This window comes from Sinohyriopsis cumingii, chromosome 3 (genome assembly GCF_028554795.1).
Source record: "Sinohyriopsis cumingii isolate HCF-2022 chromosome 3, ASM2855479v2, whole genome shotgun sequence".
NCBI lineage: Eukaryota > Metazoa > Mollusca > Bivalvia > Unionida > Unionidae > Sinohyriopsis > Sinohyriopsis cumingii.
Genome location: NC_142963.1, coordinates 80,620,375 through 80,637,189, shown reverse-complemented (window position 1 = coordinate 80,637,189; position 16,815 = coordinate 80,620,375). Strand labels below are relative to the sequence as shown.

The 16,815-nt window shown below is 40.7% G+C and overlaps 1 protein-coding gene across 2 annotated transcripts in view; it reads left to right on the top strand.

The window, feature by feature from the left end:
* Positions 1-16,815, top strand: part of LOC149803183 (synaptotagmin-1-like) — a 56,057-nt gene that overhangs the window by 17,484 nt on the left and 21,758 nt on the right. Inside the window, exons 2-3 of one of the 2 annotated variants that reach the window (XM_089952797.1) lie at positions 12,233-12,404; positions 15,635-15,841. In XM_089952797.1, coding sequence (XP_089808923.1) covers positions 12,233-12,404; positions 15,635-15,841 — 379 coding nt within the window. Of the gene's footprint in view, positions 1-12,232; positions 12,405-15,631; positions 15,842-16,815 lie in introns of both variants that reach the window. The other variant, XM_089952796.1, reaches the window with a different exon arrangement.

Sequence of the window (16,815 nt, the reverse complement as noted above, 5' to 3'; positions counted from 1 at the left end):
AAAATTTGTTTCAACAAAGTAAAGCCCATCGCACCATCAGTCTCAATGCGCATTACGTGGTCTTGTTTAAAAGCCCTCGAGATAAATCGCAAGTGCAAGTCTTAGCCAAACAGTTAGGAACGCCTTGGCTGACTCAGGCGTACGACGATGCCACTCAAACGCCACACGCCTATTTACTCGTCGATTTGAAACCTACGACTCCCGAGGATTTGCGATTTCGTACCCACTTGTTTCACCACTGGTGCCAAGACGGAGGGCCTGTCCTGTACACGTCTCCGTCCTCGACTTCATTTCACTCCCCATAAAAAAATCTATAAAAACCTCGACCCTTTTTCGTCTGTCTCACACAGTGCGAACATGACGTCCCTTCAGTCGCATCTTCCCGTCAAATTGATTCGTGCCTTGTATGGCATCAGTCGAGAAAAAAATCCACAAACACGAGCTCGTGTCTTAGAAGCTAGTCTCAAAGAAGTCTTACGATGGTTCACGGTGACGGCACGTCAATTACTCCAAGGAATCATTCAGAATCCTCATCAAACCAAACGCTTTTTCGATCGAAACAAAGTCGCTTTGGTCCAACTGGCCGATCCCCGCATCGACACTCAAACCAAAAAACAAATCATTTTGAAACCTGGAGGGAGCGGTACTCTAGGAGGGGTCATCATTCGCTCACTCTTAAGATGGGATCCTAATGCCCCCAAAGATATACCCAAGACAAAAGTCCAACGAAGCCCCAAGAAGAAAAAGACCAGGTCCCCAAGGAGAACTTCTCCAGTGGCAGGACCCTCCTCTGACCAGACACCACCACCACCCCGGAAAAAGAAAAGAAGCCCCCAGGAAAAGAAAAGTCCACAGAAAACTAGTCGCAAGAGAGGCACTTCGGCCAGGACGCAACCTTACACTCGCAAACCACGACCTGCCACGGCGGTGACTGCGTCTCCGGCAGCTTCACGTTTGTCCACTTCTCCGTTAATGACACCCAGAACTGAAGAGTACTTGGAGACGTTGATCACACCAAGAACTTCTCCGTTGATGACCCCCAAAAGAACTTCCCCAGTGGCAGGACCTTCCAATTTAGTGGCAGTGGCTGCTGCTCACAAAGTACCTTCTCCCAAAATCAAAGTTCAAGAAAGATCGGGCATGTTACAAAGTTTACTGGATTTGTCCAAGCAAGAACTGGCTCGATTTAGTCCGTTACGTACCCCTGCACGACGTGTCATGCCTGTCCTCAAACTAATACGACGTAAAGACAATCAGTGGCGACGCGTTCCAGTATAAAAAAGGCCTGTGACCAAGTCGGGTATCAGTGTTTTTTGGTGCTCCTGAAGACTCAAAGATGTCACCCTCCAGAAAACCCCAAGGAAAGAAAAGGAAAGGACTGCCACCACGTTTAGCCAAAAATGGGGACATGTTATCTGTTCTGTCCAAAGCTTCTCCACCCCTACGAAAAAAACTCATTCAAACGGCCTCCAAAGAGGTCATCGATACCGTGTGCGAATGTTGTTTGAACGTTTTGAAAGGCACGATCCCTTTGTCCAAACACCAGAAACAATGCTTAGGCAAACATCGTCACGTTCTTCGCCAAATGGTTCAAAAGAAAATTCCCATTCGTCAAAAAAAGAAGATGTTAGTGCAACGTGGAGGTATTTTACCTCTCTTGTTAGGCCCCATACTGAAAGGAGTCTTGGGAACCATGTTGGGAGGACTGGTGGGAGCAAGATAAAAAGGCCTCGGAAGTTCCAAGATCTCAGAATCGACCCCTGACAACCCCATGGAAGGACGAAAACTAGCTTTAGTGCCTTACAAACGATGGATGGAATACCATCGGTGGCAAGAACAACGCACCCCGCATTTACCTCCCAATCCCCATTTGAGCGAGATGTCCCAGTTACAACACGAATTGCAGTCCTTGATGGATCGCCAAGATTTGTCCGAAACAGAAAAATCGCAAAAGTACGGTCAACTCTTGCAACGACTGCAACTATTTCACCAGAAAGCTTTAGACGAAACAGCTCTACCCACTCTGAAAGATTTTAAGACCTTGATGAAAAGTCCAGCACCATCACCAGTACCAGTACCAGTACCAGTACCAGTACCACCAGTACCCGTGACCAAGACAGAAAAAGGAGAAGAAGAGGAAGGGTTTCAAACTCCACCAGAAAAAGTACGCAAGTTAACAACACCACCTACCTCCAGAATTGGATGGATTAAAAAGATGATGGCCACCCCTTCTTCCTCACAAGAGAAAAAGAAAGTGAAGACAGAAGTGAAGACAGAAGTGAAACAAGAACCGATATCCCCCGCTCAGACATCCTTCTCCTCTTCGACACCTATTGCTGGCCGCACACGCAAAGCCTTGCAATCCAAGAAAATACCCCAAGAGAAAAAGAGTAGCATCCTCCAAGAGTGGGTGTCTTATTAACACAAAAAATAAAAATGGAAAAAGTCTTAGCCAGCATTTACTACGATCCCTCCCATCCTGCAGGTTACGCAGGAGTTCAAAAATTGTATCGTGCTGCCAAAACGCGACTGAAAAGTCTCCGTTTACCTCAAGTGCAACGATGGTTACAAGAACAAGCTACCTACACTTTACACAAACCCATTCGACGCAAGTTTGCCAGAAGTCGCACCCGAGTGGAAGGCATCGATCATCAATGGCAAGCCGATTTAGCCGATGTCTCTCATTTAGCCAGCTACAATCGTGGCTACAAATATTTGTTTTGTGTCATCGATGTCTTTTCCAAATTTGCTTGGGTCGTACCCTTGACTTCCAAATCGAGCAGCGAGTTAGTGCGAGCCCTGCAACGGGTGTTGAAACAAAGCGGTCGTCACCCTCTTCGATGGCAAACGGACAAAGGCACCGAATTTCTGAACCAAGCTTTCCAAAAAGAATTAAAGAAACGTGACATTCATTTTTTTACCACCGAGAATCCCGAAACCAAAGCCAGCATCGTGGAACGTTTTCAACGCACTTTGAAAGAACGCATGTGGAAATATTTTACGCATCACCACACTCTGAAGTACATCGACATCTTACCGCACCTGGTGCAAGCGTACAACCAATCTTACCATCGAAGCATCGGACGTGCCCCGCAAGACGTGACTCCCGACAACGAAGTGCTGGTGTTTGAGCGTCTGTTTGGTACGTCCCCGACGAGGGCTGTCCCCAAGAAAAGTGGAGAGTTGGCCGTAGGAGATTGGGTGCGCATTGGCAAAACCAAACGCACTTTCGACAAAGGTTACTTACCTAACTGGACGACCGAATTGTTTCGCGTCACTGGACGAGTGCATGGTCGTCATCCTGCCGTCTATAAATTGGAAGACATGAACGGAGAAGTGCTCAAAGGAACGTTTTATTTGCCCGAGTTACAACGTGTCACCAAAAAAGAAGACGACGTGTACGACATCAAAAGCATTCTCGAACGCAGAACCCGTAAAGTGGGCAAACGACGTGTCAAAGAAGTCAAAGTACGTTGGAAAGGATATCCACCCAGTTTTGATTCTTGGATCGACGCTTCGCAAGTCATCGACTATAAAAAGAAGTGACCATCATGCCCTTTCACACAGCAGACGCAGCTACGTCGACCACTCCTCCTTCACCTAGTTCTTCTGTGCAAGATTTACAAAAACAACCCTTGTGGGTGTGGTGTGGAGAACGTGTGCCTAAAACGCAAATCGTCTTTTTCTGCCAAATCTTCGTGGTGTATTGTGTCATCGGGGCAGCCATCGCCAATTTGAGTTTGCAACAAGGAGACAAACAATTGTGGACCATTTTATTGAGCAGTTGCATCGGTTACCTGCTTCCTAATCCCTCCCTGAAATTCACCTCGAACGGGAACCCCGGGAACCTTGTGTCCAGTGCCAGTGCCAGTCACCACTTCAATCACAACCAGAACCCCATTTTGGGCGGAGACACGCCTCTGACGTCCACTAACCCCTCGGACAGCCACAGAACTCTGGAATTATGAGTCACCAAAACCAATTTTACTTAACTTTACCCAGTGACAGTTCCATGGAGGTGTTTCCCAAGAACACGTTGTGCTGTTACACGGCCAAATTACCTCAAGCCATCCCCTTAGATCACGAAGCCCATTGGGAAGTGGCTTTAGTAGAAATGATTCACCCGACCCAAGTCCTCAATGTCCTTCCCAATCAAAATTTTTTTGATGTGGAAGTTCATGACGAACAATTGCAACAGTGGATGGATAGCAATGTCAAATATGACAAGAAAACCCGTACACAAAAGTACACCACCTATCACTTGTTCATTCCCCCAGGCTATTATTTTAGTGGTCAACATTTGGTCAGCACCATAACCTCCAGGTTTAATGTCGTGTTTCTGAAAGCTTTGGAACATGTCAACAAAAGTGTCACCATGGAGTACCACAAAGCAGCTCGTCGCTTCTTGACGAAATTTGAACGAAGTAAAATCCTGTCCATTTTATTTTGTCCTGAATTGTTTGACATGTTGGGCGGAGACATGGACATGAGAAAGACCATGCTCAAGAAAAATGAATTACCCATCGTTTACGACAACGAGTCTTTTAGCAAGTTATTTCGTGCCCCGGTAGAACTGAACCAAGGACTGAATTTGATGTTTGTGTATTCCGATGTGGTGGAGTACAACGTGGTGGGACACACCTCCGTACCGTTACTGCGTGTCATTCCTTTCAAAGTGGATTCTGCCACGGACCCTGACGAGGAAGGTGGAAACACTTACCACGTCCACCGCGAATTTGTACATCCTCACTATTTGCCTGTCAGTAAGTCGTATTTGGACACGGTCAACATTGCTATAAAAGGAGATCTGGGACAAAATATTCCATTCACCAAAGGAAACGTCACGGTGAAACTCCATTTTCGAAAACGGTTCTCTCACGACTCGTAAGTAAGTCATGTATCCAGTGTACCGAGGGGTTGCTCGACAGCGAGGACACGGTTTAGGAGACATGTTAAAATCGGTCTTTCGTTCGGTGGCCCCGGTGTTGAAACCGATGGTGACACGCGGATTGCACGCCTTGAAAGATGCGGCACTGACGCAAGGCAAAGAATTTCTCCAAAATGTCATCATCGACAAACAAAACCCTAAAGAAGCCTTCATGAGGGCAGGCAAAAATGTCTTGCTGCAAACGGGCAAAGACATTTTAGGCCAACGAGAAACACCTATATAAATGCCCTGCACGCTACCGAGTCAGGCATTCAGCAAGGACAAGGCAGAAAGAGACGACGAAGAAAACACCCTTTCACCAGACTTCAAGCTAGAAAGGCCAAGAAAAGAAGAACCGTTCGAGACTTAGACGTTTTCGATTATTGAGAAAAAAGAGACAAAAAAATGATGCACCGAGAATCTTGCGCTTGTTCCAAGACGGAACTGGATCTGTTTGCCATGCCCCCCACGATGATGACGATGCAAGAATCCCAGTGGGTGGAATTTCACCCCGTCTCCTCACTGACCGATTCCGCTCCCATCGAGTTTGAAATCAAAGGACAGCCCGAAGATTACATCGATCTGAATAGCAGTTACTTGTACCTGAAAGTCAAAATTCTAGATAAGACTGGAGGTGCTATAGACGATGAAGCAGTAGCTCCCGTCAACAATTTCATGCATTCCTTGTTCAGTGGAGTGGACTTGTACTTGAACAACAAACTGGTCAGTAGCAGCATGGATACTTACCCTTATCGTGCCTACCTGGAAAATCTCTTGACGTACGGAATAGATGCCAAGAACACTCATCTCAATGCCTGTGTGGTATGGGAAGCTGACGAACCTACCAAGTTTGAAATATTGGAAACTGATGAAAAGAAAGACAACAATGATGGATTTGTAGAACGAAGAAAGAGAATCACGGGAGCCGACACAAGTTTAGAACTGATGGATCGTTTGCATTTGGACATGTGGTTGCAAGAAAAGTATTTGCTGAACGGGGTGGATGTCCGCCTGAGACTGAATCGTAGCAGTGCCGCTTTCCATTTGATGGCTGATAGTGACGGTTACAAAACCAAAATCCTAGAAGCCAGACTCTACGTACGCCGTGTGGAAGTGTTACCTAAAGTGGGAAACGACATCAGTCAGACGTTGAGCAGAACGACTGCCAAGTATCCCATACGACGCGTGGAAGTGAAAATCTTCACCATTCCCAAGGGACAGCGATCCATGATCGAAGATCATCTGTTCCAAGGACAGTTACCCAAACGTTTGATCGTTGGTATCGTCGAGAATACAGCCTTCAACGGAGCTGCCGAAAAAAATCCTTTCTACTTTCAACACTTTGGCGTGTCAAAAATCGAAGTCAGTCGCGATGGCAAGACCTTGTGTACCCGACCTTTCGAACCTGACTTTACCAAGAAGAATTACTTGAGATCGTACTTGTCCCTGTACGAAGCCACCGGACAGTTAGGAACCAATACCAGTCACGGTATTACGTACGAGGATTATGCAGGAGGCTACGCTTTGTGGGCTTTCGATTTCACTCCAGACCAAGGCAGCGACGAGGGACATTTCCACCCTATAAAATCCGGCCAGATTCGTGTGGAAATTCAGTTTAAAGACCGAGACCCTGATGAAACGGTGAACGTCATCCTGTATGCAGAATTCGATAATACCATAGAAATCAACAGTTTGAGAGAAGTCATCCTAGATTACTAGAAACCATGGAAGACTGTTATCCCTCTTTACCTAGTGGAGAAACTTTTAGTGTTGCATTGTTGTTAAAAAATGTTAGAGTTGTTGTTTAGTGTTAAGTGATTTTTGAATAAAAAATGTTGTGTTTTGAAAAAATTGTTTGATGTTATATTGTTGGATTATTGTTAAAAATGTTAGAGTTGTTGTTTAGTGTTAAATGATTTTTGAATAAAAATTGTTGTGTTTTGAAAAAAATGCCTTTGTCCATTGTTTAGCTATAAGAATGTTGGATTGATGCTCTTTCATTTCTTACTATCCCTCTCATGACACTCACTAAACGTTGCGACTCAAAAACCGTGTGGGGGATGTTTTCCTTCACGTCCGCGCTTTAACTTTAAGAACCGGGTTGTTTCCAGTCTAACCATCCATTGTCGACTCATCTTCCTAAGAAGATGTGCTCCAAACTAGCTAAACTCAACGAAGCCTACGTGAATTTGCATAGGGTCAGACACAGTCTGATACCGAAGCCAGAAGAAATAGAGAATGTGAGAATGTTAAAAATCACTGAAGACCTGATAGAAGAGCTCTTCAGAGAAGAAATGAACAGGGAAAAAGAAGAATGGACAGAGAAGTACAGACTTCAGAGACAGCAGCAACAACAACAACAAGAGCAGCAGCAGCAGCAACCTGAACCTGACAGAGGCTTTGTCGATTGCCGTATCGACACCAAAGAGTTCTACTTTTCTTTCCGAAGAAGCAGACCTATCGCCAGAAAGTCTATCCTCAGAGGACATCGCATTCTTAGAAACTAAAAAAAGAATGCCATAGCAAACAAAAAAACAGCCCTTTTCAGGGCTACCCCAATACTCTAGAAAAGAAATAACGATCGATTTGCCAATGTGTGTAGGTAGAGTAGTGTGAAAATAAACACTAACTCTTTTTTAAAAAATGTGAGGGTATGTGTTTGTGTGTTAGTAAGTGCTTAAGTAAGTTGGTATGAATAGTAGATTAAAATCATGTTTTTTTGGTGTTTGAGGTGTATATTTGGAGTTAGATTGGATTGCTTTGCGTATGTGGATAGTCTAATGAAGTGATTTATAAAAAATTTTAAAATAGTGATGGGTAGCATAAAAAAGTGAGTGAGTGTTTCTTTTAGGTCCGCGCGTTGTTGTTTTTGGTCATGATGTAGGTAACATCAATTTTATGTTTTTTTAGGGGGATGTTTTCCTTCACGTCCGCGCTTTCACTATAAATTGAAACTCGCTGGGCAGTCTAGCTACCCTTGTTGATTGATCAACACCAAAAATGAACACGAGATTGTCTAAACTGTTGGAACTTCATGTGCATCTGGAATATGCCAGGCGCCTGTTGAATGAACTGGCCGCGGAAGCCATTGTGGAGGAGGGAAGGATAAGAGAGGAGGAGGAAAGAAGAAAAAAAGAAGAGGAGGAGAGAAGATATAAAGAAGAAGAGGAAAGAAGATACAAAGAGGAGGAGAGAAGAAACAAAGAAGAGGAGGAGGAGAAGGAAAAGAAGAGAAGAAGAATAAATTTCAGAATCCCAGAGAGCGAAAATTGGGATTCTGAAGCGACATATCCTGCCTCTGCTCTCTCCCCCAAAAAAGTAAAAAGTAACTGGGGGATAAGATGTGTATGTGGCGCCAGGCCTGGAAGGTGCCACCATTAACCAGGTGTCCATGAAGTTCCAAAAAAACAGCCCTTTTCAGGGCTACCCAATACTCTAGAAAAGAAATAACCATCAATTTGCCAATGTGTAGGTAGAGTAGTGTGAATATAAACACTAACTCTTTTTTAAGATAGTGTGAGGGTATGTGTTTGTGTGTTTGTGTTTGTGTGTTTGTGTTTGTACCCGCTCACGTACGATTGTGTGGATAGTAGATTATGGATTTGTTTATTGTTTCTTAGCGTATGTGTTTGTGTTTGTGTGTTTGTGTTTGTACCCGCTCACGTACGATTGTGTGAATAGTAGATTATGGATTTGTTTATTGTTCTTAGCGTATGTGAAGAGTATAGTTTGGGTTTTGTAAGCGCTCACGTAAGATTGTGTGGATAGTAGATTATGGATTTTGTTTATTGTTTCTTAGCGTATGTGGAGAGTATAGTTTGGGTTTTTATTATATGAAATGAGAAAGTATAGTTTGGGTTTTATTATATGAAATGAAAAAGTAGGGGGATGTTTTCCTTCACGTTCGCGCGTTGTTTGGTCATGATCTAGGTAAGATCAATTTTACGTTTTAGGGGGATGTTTTCCTTCACGTACGCGCTTTAAGTATAAGAACCCACAGTATTCGTCGTTCAAACCATTCTGCAAAGAATAAAAAAAGAAGATGGCTTCTAACCAAATGGACAAAATACAAACATTACAAGACGTTTTAGACAACTTAGGAATGATGGAGCAGATGTTAATAAGACTGGTTGAAGACCATTATTCCTATAGTCCCCATCGTGTAAAGATGGAAATTAAAAACTTAAAAAAGGTAAAGGACAAGATTAGTGGTGTCATGAAAGAGATAAAGGAGGAGAAGGAGGATGAAGAGGAAAGAATAAGAATAAGCAAATGGAACGAAAAGATTGAAAAAGAAGAAGAAAATGAGAAGAGGAAGAAAGAAGAGGAGGAAGAGAAGAAGAAGAAAGAAGAGCAGGAGAAAAAGAAAGAGAAGAAGAGAAAGAGTGTTGGAGATAAAATAAGAACTTGGTGGAGAAAAAGAAGAAATTAGAAGCAGAAGAAGAAGAAAACTCAAAGGCCCTTTTCAGGGCCAGCCATATTTCTCGAAAAGAGATAGCCTTTCCATTGCCTACCCCTTTTTTTAAAAAAAAAAAATTTAAAAAAAAAAAATCCCATGTTCAATTTCCCTTGACGCTATAAAGTCCCACCCTGTTTAAATTCCTTTGACGCTAAACCGTCCCACGATTTTTCTCCATGTTAATTTCCCTTGACGCTAATCTGACCCACGATTTTTCTCCATGTTAAATTTCCCTTGACGCTAATCTGTCCCAGGGGTCTCTGTAATGCTAATTCCCATTGACGCTAATGTATCCCACTTAACTACTACCATGTGATGCTCACATGCAAACACAAGCCCTTTTCCCAGATGACAGTTCTGCAAAACAGTGTATACTAAACAGGCTGATGTAATTGAAAAATAGTTGTCATCCAAGCCGTTTTTGCGATATTCTACTTGCCCCAAAACCATGTGTTTACTGCTATAGGAGACTAGCTCTTCTTCCTAGCCAACCAACTATTGGTATTTCTCAATCAACATACTGCAGAATAACTGGGGAAGGTGTACATGCCTGACATCAATTTCAAGAGCAACACAAGCCCGAAACACCTAGTTCACAAATATATCCATTTCTTTAAATAGTAAGCTGAAAAGGTCACACCATAGCCTTAAGTTAATAAATTTACCAGGGTTCAATTTACGAAACTGGACCCTGACACCTATAGTCTGAACTACTTTCGTGCATATGGAATAGTATGGCAGCGGAAGGAGACAAAGAACAATGAGCTGAATGGAATACTACCTTCTCATTGGTCAACTTAAAATAGGTTATAAATAAATACAGGACGTCATTTTCTTTTAACCAATGATAAGAGAATATTCCATTCAGCTTGATCTCATTTGGATATTAAGCGACCGCGATCATGGCCATGTCCAGCGGTAGTGTAGAAAAATGATCTGGCATTCCTTAAAAGTATGATATTAAGTCAAACTTTTTGTAGGGATATCCAGTCGAATGTCTGAGCTAATTATCGGCACCAAATTTATTAAGCTACGCAAAGCGTAGCGTGAAATATCAGCGTTTATTCTTAAACAGGTCGCGCGAGGAAGGAGACAAGTGTCCGCCGTTATAGTTTATTACTTATTACATAGTACATGTATGACTGCTCAATTGTAAGCAACGATACGAGCCCACGTGGACTGAGCAGTATCGCCACAGATCAACAGTATATGCCGAACGGTTAGATTCATTTTCAAATTTCTCAAAGCTTCATTTCCATTGGCAAATTCAAAGATGACCAGAACATGACCCCGATGCGGTCGCTCTCACATGCTAACGTAGGACTGTGCAAAATCTGATTTTAATGATATTGGGGTTATTTCACAAACTGACAGAAATGTCCGAGCGATGTTCATATTGCAACTGAATACCATGGGAGACAACTTTGTTGTTCTAGTGTTTAACGCCATTTTTCAGCACAAGATACATGGCGGCCAGTATAACTGGTGGAGGAAGAACCCTGGAAAACCCAGGGAAGAACCACCGACCCACGAGAAGCTACTGGCAGGCTTTCCCACGTACCCACGCTAGCCGAGCCTTGGACTCGAACCCACGTAGACAGAGGTGACATGGCAGTGATCTGTAACGGTGAGCGCTTTAGACCACTCGGCCACTCGGGGCCCCTAGGGAGACAACTTTGATCAAAATTTTCAAATCGTAAACAAGAGTTGCGGGTGACCCCCCCCCCCCCCCCAAGCAAACGAACTAAATGGCTCTGAAGCATACAAGACTTACTAACGTATGCGAGGAGAGACAACATTGCTCAGGATTGTTCAGTATTAAAAAAAAAAAGACTCATGGCTGATTCTGCAGTTTTGGCGTGAAACATGACATAATAAAAACAATTACGTACGTGTTCTAATTGACACTATTTCCCAACACGATATGGTGATTCTGTTTTCGCTCAGTAGTACGGAAGTGTGTGTGTGTGTGTGTGTGTGTGTGTGTGTGATTCGAATTTTTAACGTAGCTTTAACAATTTTTCAGTCATATCGCTACGATATCTGTAGTGTGGCAGTTTATAGTGATGTCGAGCACTATGTCATCATGCCGCAGACAGGTAGCATGATGTCCCACCCAGTCACATTGTTCTGACACCGGGCTGACCAGTCCTAAAACTAACTTCTTAATGCTGAGCGCCAAGCGAGGAAGCTGTTAGTACCATTTTTGTAAGTCTTTGGTATGACTCAGCCGGGGTTCGAACCCACGACCTTCTGCTTCCGAGCAGTAGTAGTGGCCCAGCAATGTTGACGTCCGTAGACAAGAAGGTGATACAGAGTAGATGATAAATGTTGGTTATAGGACCTATAAGTTATTATTGCTAACCTTTAATGTTGGTTACAGGACCTATAAACTATTATTGCTAACCTTTAGTGTTGGTTATAGCTACAAAAACTAACCTAGTTCTTCTCATGTAACAAATAACCCAGAACGATCACTTTTTTCGTTCACTATTGGTAAATCATTACTATTAAATACTGAATACATTTTCAAGTGCAGTTGTATTGTGATTAGCTCGAGTAACAACAATTAAACTGACCACGCATTAAATCTAAAATAATGGTATGTGAGATGCAAGGGAAAATGTTGGCGATGATTTATGTAGTGCACCAAATGCGTTAACATACTTCCTCTCTCTCTCTCTCTATCTCTCTCTCTCCCTCTCTCTCTCTCTCTCTCTCTCTCTCTCTCTCTCTCTCTCTCTCTCTCTCTCTATATATATATATATATATATATATATATATATATATATATATATATATATATATATATATATATAAAGGGACGTGTGGGTTGACTTTTCCAGGAAACATGACTGCTGTCGTTGTCGCATGCGGTACCGGATTATTCTTCATGTTCCTTGTCATTACCATCCTTCTGATTTATCGGAAAAGACGCCGGAAACGACGCAATTTGGATTTCTTGCTCGAAGATTCAAAGGATAAAAATGCAGTTTATAATTCAGAGCCCATGTCAAGGTATTAAGATCCATATGTTATGGTAGAGGAGATTGTGAATATCGTTTTACTATCAATCACTTTGTAACTCCAGTTTGGGTGGAAATTCACTAACCTTGGTACATTAGTACACAGCAAGTAGATCACGCCTTTTTTATTACATTACTGGTGGTGGACACCAACGATGTTTGGTACCACTTGTGATGGACTTTTCTGTCCATGCTGTGTCGGGCTATCGACCGCTCGCTGGTAATTAATACATTTATTTGGACCGATGTTTCTATACGGGTGGCAATTAAATCCCTTTTCCTTGGACACATGGCATTAAATCCTTCAGAACTTTCACTATTATAGTATTAATCCTTGTGAGATCAGAAAACATGTTTTATTCATCGGTTATTGACCTAAAAGTTTAAGTTGCTGATGGATGCGTGGAAGGCAGCATCACTCCAAGGCAAGAATAACGCCTGGAGACCTTGTAGCAAGGAAAATAACACTAGTAGCTTACTTATGCCTTCACGCGGTACTCATACCTCAAGGTGATGCTGCATTCCGCGCATGCGTTAGCAATTTAAAATTTCAGGTCAAGGTGGCAGGAGATTAGTAAGGGTTCGAGATAAAAAGAAGAAGAAATGCGAGATAATTTTGCTTATAGCTAAGAAGTGGTTACATGTGCGAACAGATTAAAAATATTTTATTGAGACTCGCAAAAAATCCTGCCAGATTCTCTCCACTGGAGTATTAATTCTGTACCTCCATCGTTTTCACTTTTTGTATATCAGGTACATGCATAGAGATTACGCCAACGGTAATTCGATACTAGTTTGTTTTTGTCCTAACTGTGTAAATTATGTTGCAATTGTATATGTCAAATATATCTAAGAATTTTTTTGGGGTCTGTTTGAAGTCACACTAGTTAACCAATGCATCTTTCAGCTTTGAAATTGTAAGGATTGCATTTGGAATGAATCATAACACTTTTTTTATCGTATAGCATATTTTGGATGTTTCTAGCAAACGTTGCTTAAATTGGTAATAATGAAAATATTTTGCGAAGCAAATCCTACTTACATATTATAAATTATGTTTCTTGCAAAGAGAGAGAGACAGAGAGAGAGAGAGAGAGAGAGAGTATGTAACTCATAATTGGCAGATTCAACAGTGTACCCAACATACTGACTTCACTAAACGAAATTACTATAATAGAAAAAGAAATAAAAGATATTATTCATTCCATTTCTGCCAATAAAGCTACTGGGCCTGACAATGTAAGTCGTATAATGCTTAAATGCGTTAGAGAAACAGTAGTAGCACCACTTGCAATGCTTTTTACTCAATCACTGAAGGAAAACGAATTTCCAGATAGACAGAAACTTGCGCACATTTTTAAGAAGGTTATCCACACGCTATTGCCAATTATAGACCAATATCTCTACTTAGCTGTGTCCCAAAAATCTTTGAAAGATGCATTTTTAAATATGTATGTAATTACTATCATACAAACCGTCTTTTTTTATAAGTATCAACCAGGGTTCCTTTCTGGTCACTCCACTGTTTTTTAACTTAATGAAATATATCTTGGTATTTGCAGTTCATTAGAACAATCCCAACATTTTTATATTGTATTTTAGGATCTATCAAAAGTTTTCGATCGGGTCTGGCATATAGGCTTATTATTTAAATTGAAGAAATACGGAGTTTCAGGCAATCTGATAAAATGGCTTGAAAGTTATTTAAGTAATAGAAAACAAGCGTTGGTTTTGCATGATACTTATTCACTTATAAATGCTGGTGTGCCGCAAGGATCCGTGCTTGAGCCACTATTGTTTTTAATCTATGTAAACGATGTTGCAGATTGTATGAGCTCTCTCACTCGTCTTTTTGCAGATGTCTCATCTCTGCATTATTCATCCCTTTATTGTGCTGAAATAAAGCTTGTCGTGAATAATGACCTAATAAAACTGCATAACTGTTCCAAGAAATGGCTCTTAAAGTTTAATCCATGAAAAACATTTGCTATGTTTTCCATGAACAAAAACGTAACAAACAATCCCCAACTTGTTTTTGATAATATCAAACTTAAATATGTGGATTCTCATCGCCATCTAAGATTGTTACTTTCACCAAATACCAAATGGACTTGTCACATTGTTAGTATTTTAAAAATATTTCATGTCGAATAGCTAATATACGAAAACTAAAACAAAAAGTAAGTAGGTAAATTTTTATCAAACCTGTATATAACTTATATGAGACCTATCTTGGAATATGCCAGGGTAGTCTGGAACGGATGCTCGGTGATCGATTAAATTTTTTTGGGAAAAACTACAGTTCGAAACGGCAAGGATAGTTAAAGGACTTCCAAAACACACTGGTAGGCAATCTCTATATTTTGAAACAGGTTGGGAAAGTCTGCAGTCTAAAAGAAAAAGAAAAAATTACTAACATTCTACAACATTATAACGAGACAAACTCCGGACTGTATCTTTGAATTAATCCCTCCCTCTGTGTCCGAACAAACAAATTATAACCTTAGACGTTCAAATAATATGGTCATTTGCAGTTTCAGGCTAAATTCTACCAAAATGATTTGTTATACCTTCAACAACATCTTTGTGGAACAATCTAGAACAATACACTCATTGTAGCATGTCTTACAGTGCTTTGAAAAAGTATTAATGTCCAAAAATTGTATCTAGCAAAATGCCAAATTTTATTAATGGAACATTGGATATTATCCATACTATATTACGACACAGTGTAAGTTCATTAAAAGCTGATCTTTACCGTGTTCTACTTGCTGACACACCTTTTTGTTCATAAGGTGGGATCGAAACCACCATGCACTTTTTCATGTTCTTTCCCAAGTAGAATAGACAACGCGCTGAGTTGATGAGAAATTTACTTTCAATGTCATATGCAATTATTAGCTTTAGATTTACTTCTTTCGGGAAAGAGCGATGCGAATGAAAAATATATAAAAAATTTTTCATGTATGCAAATATAAAACAGCTGCCGGACGATTTCAATAACTTTCTCAAATAGAGAGTACAGTCATTTTGCCTCCCCACCTCTCTCCAACTAATTATTTTTCATTATTATGTTATCATGTTGAATATGTAGCAATACTTGTGCCATGTCGGGAGTGGGTTAATTTAAGCTGTTAGAATTTGTGGACAATCATATTGTGTCCTACTGTCAGAATAAAATATGTTTAAAACAAATCTGACTTGACTCTGTCTAAATAGCAGCATGTCGCCGAAGTCAGCAAAGCGGATGTCTTGCCCAGACGCTTATGGATCTGTTAGAGAAGTTCGATCGAGTTCTGCAGCGGGGAAAAAGATCAGAGACATCACAGACAGGATAGAAGCAAAAGGCATTAAACATAAATCTTTTAGCATACCCTCTACGCAAAATCAAAGCAGCTCTCTTGGAACCTTGCGACCAGAAATTTATAGGTACACATCAAAGTTTGCTCACATAATTTGTCAGTGTTTGTAATTTATTTGCTTGTTATATATATATATATATATATATATATATATATATATATATATATATATATATATATATATATATATATATATATATATATATATATATATATATATATATATATATATATATATAATTTCGTTTTATTTTTTCTATTCCCTACTACTACTCATCATACGTCACAGTATGGCCCTTTGTAGTATTCTTTTTGCTAAATTTCTTCATCAAGAGCGTCCTTTTTTCAAAATATTTAAGATTAAATCTTTTTATGCCAACATGTCATTATGTCGGACAACAATTACGTTTAAAATAAACAAAAACTAAACTAATCAACCAACCACCTCAACAATATATGTTCGATCTTGTTCTACATACAGTATCATGACATCACCATTTTTCAAGATTGTTGTATGACTGGTGTTGATATTGAGACCTTTATAACACAAAGTTAACTTTTGGGATCTGCAAAAACGGGGGAGGTGTGGGATGTGCTTCATCAACGGTAGCAACCGGAACATCGTTGCCATTTGTTTTGTTAAGTTGAGAAAGAAACATCGGATGTAATTATCCGCCATTTGGGAGCTATATTCGGAACTAGTTTGGTTCACGTGGAAAAATAGTCACAACTGGAATATTGAGACCCTTTTCTGTGGCTAGATACTTCGAGCACTCCACTGGAAGCTAATCACCAAACCTGTCAAATTTAAATATGTTCCTAAAAACTATAACCGAAGTTACTTTCCTCCCGTAATGAATTAATCTTGAAATCCAGATAGCAAGACCAACGAGCAGCAATTGTGACAAAACTCTAAGATGCTAATATTTTTCAAACGTGATCCGAATTCGTCGTTAGAGAGAACGTACCATAAACTGTACTAAATTATTTGAGAACTTAACGTTACTTTATGATGAATAGAAACAGTGTCACTTTGCTATA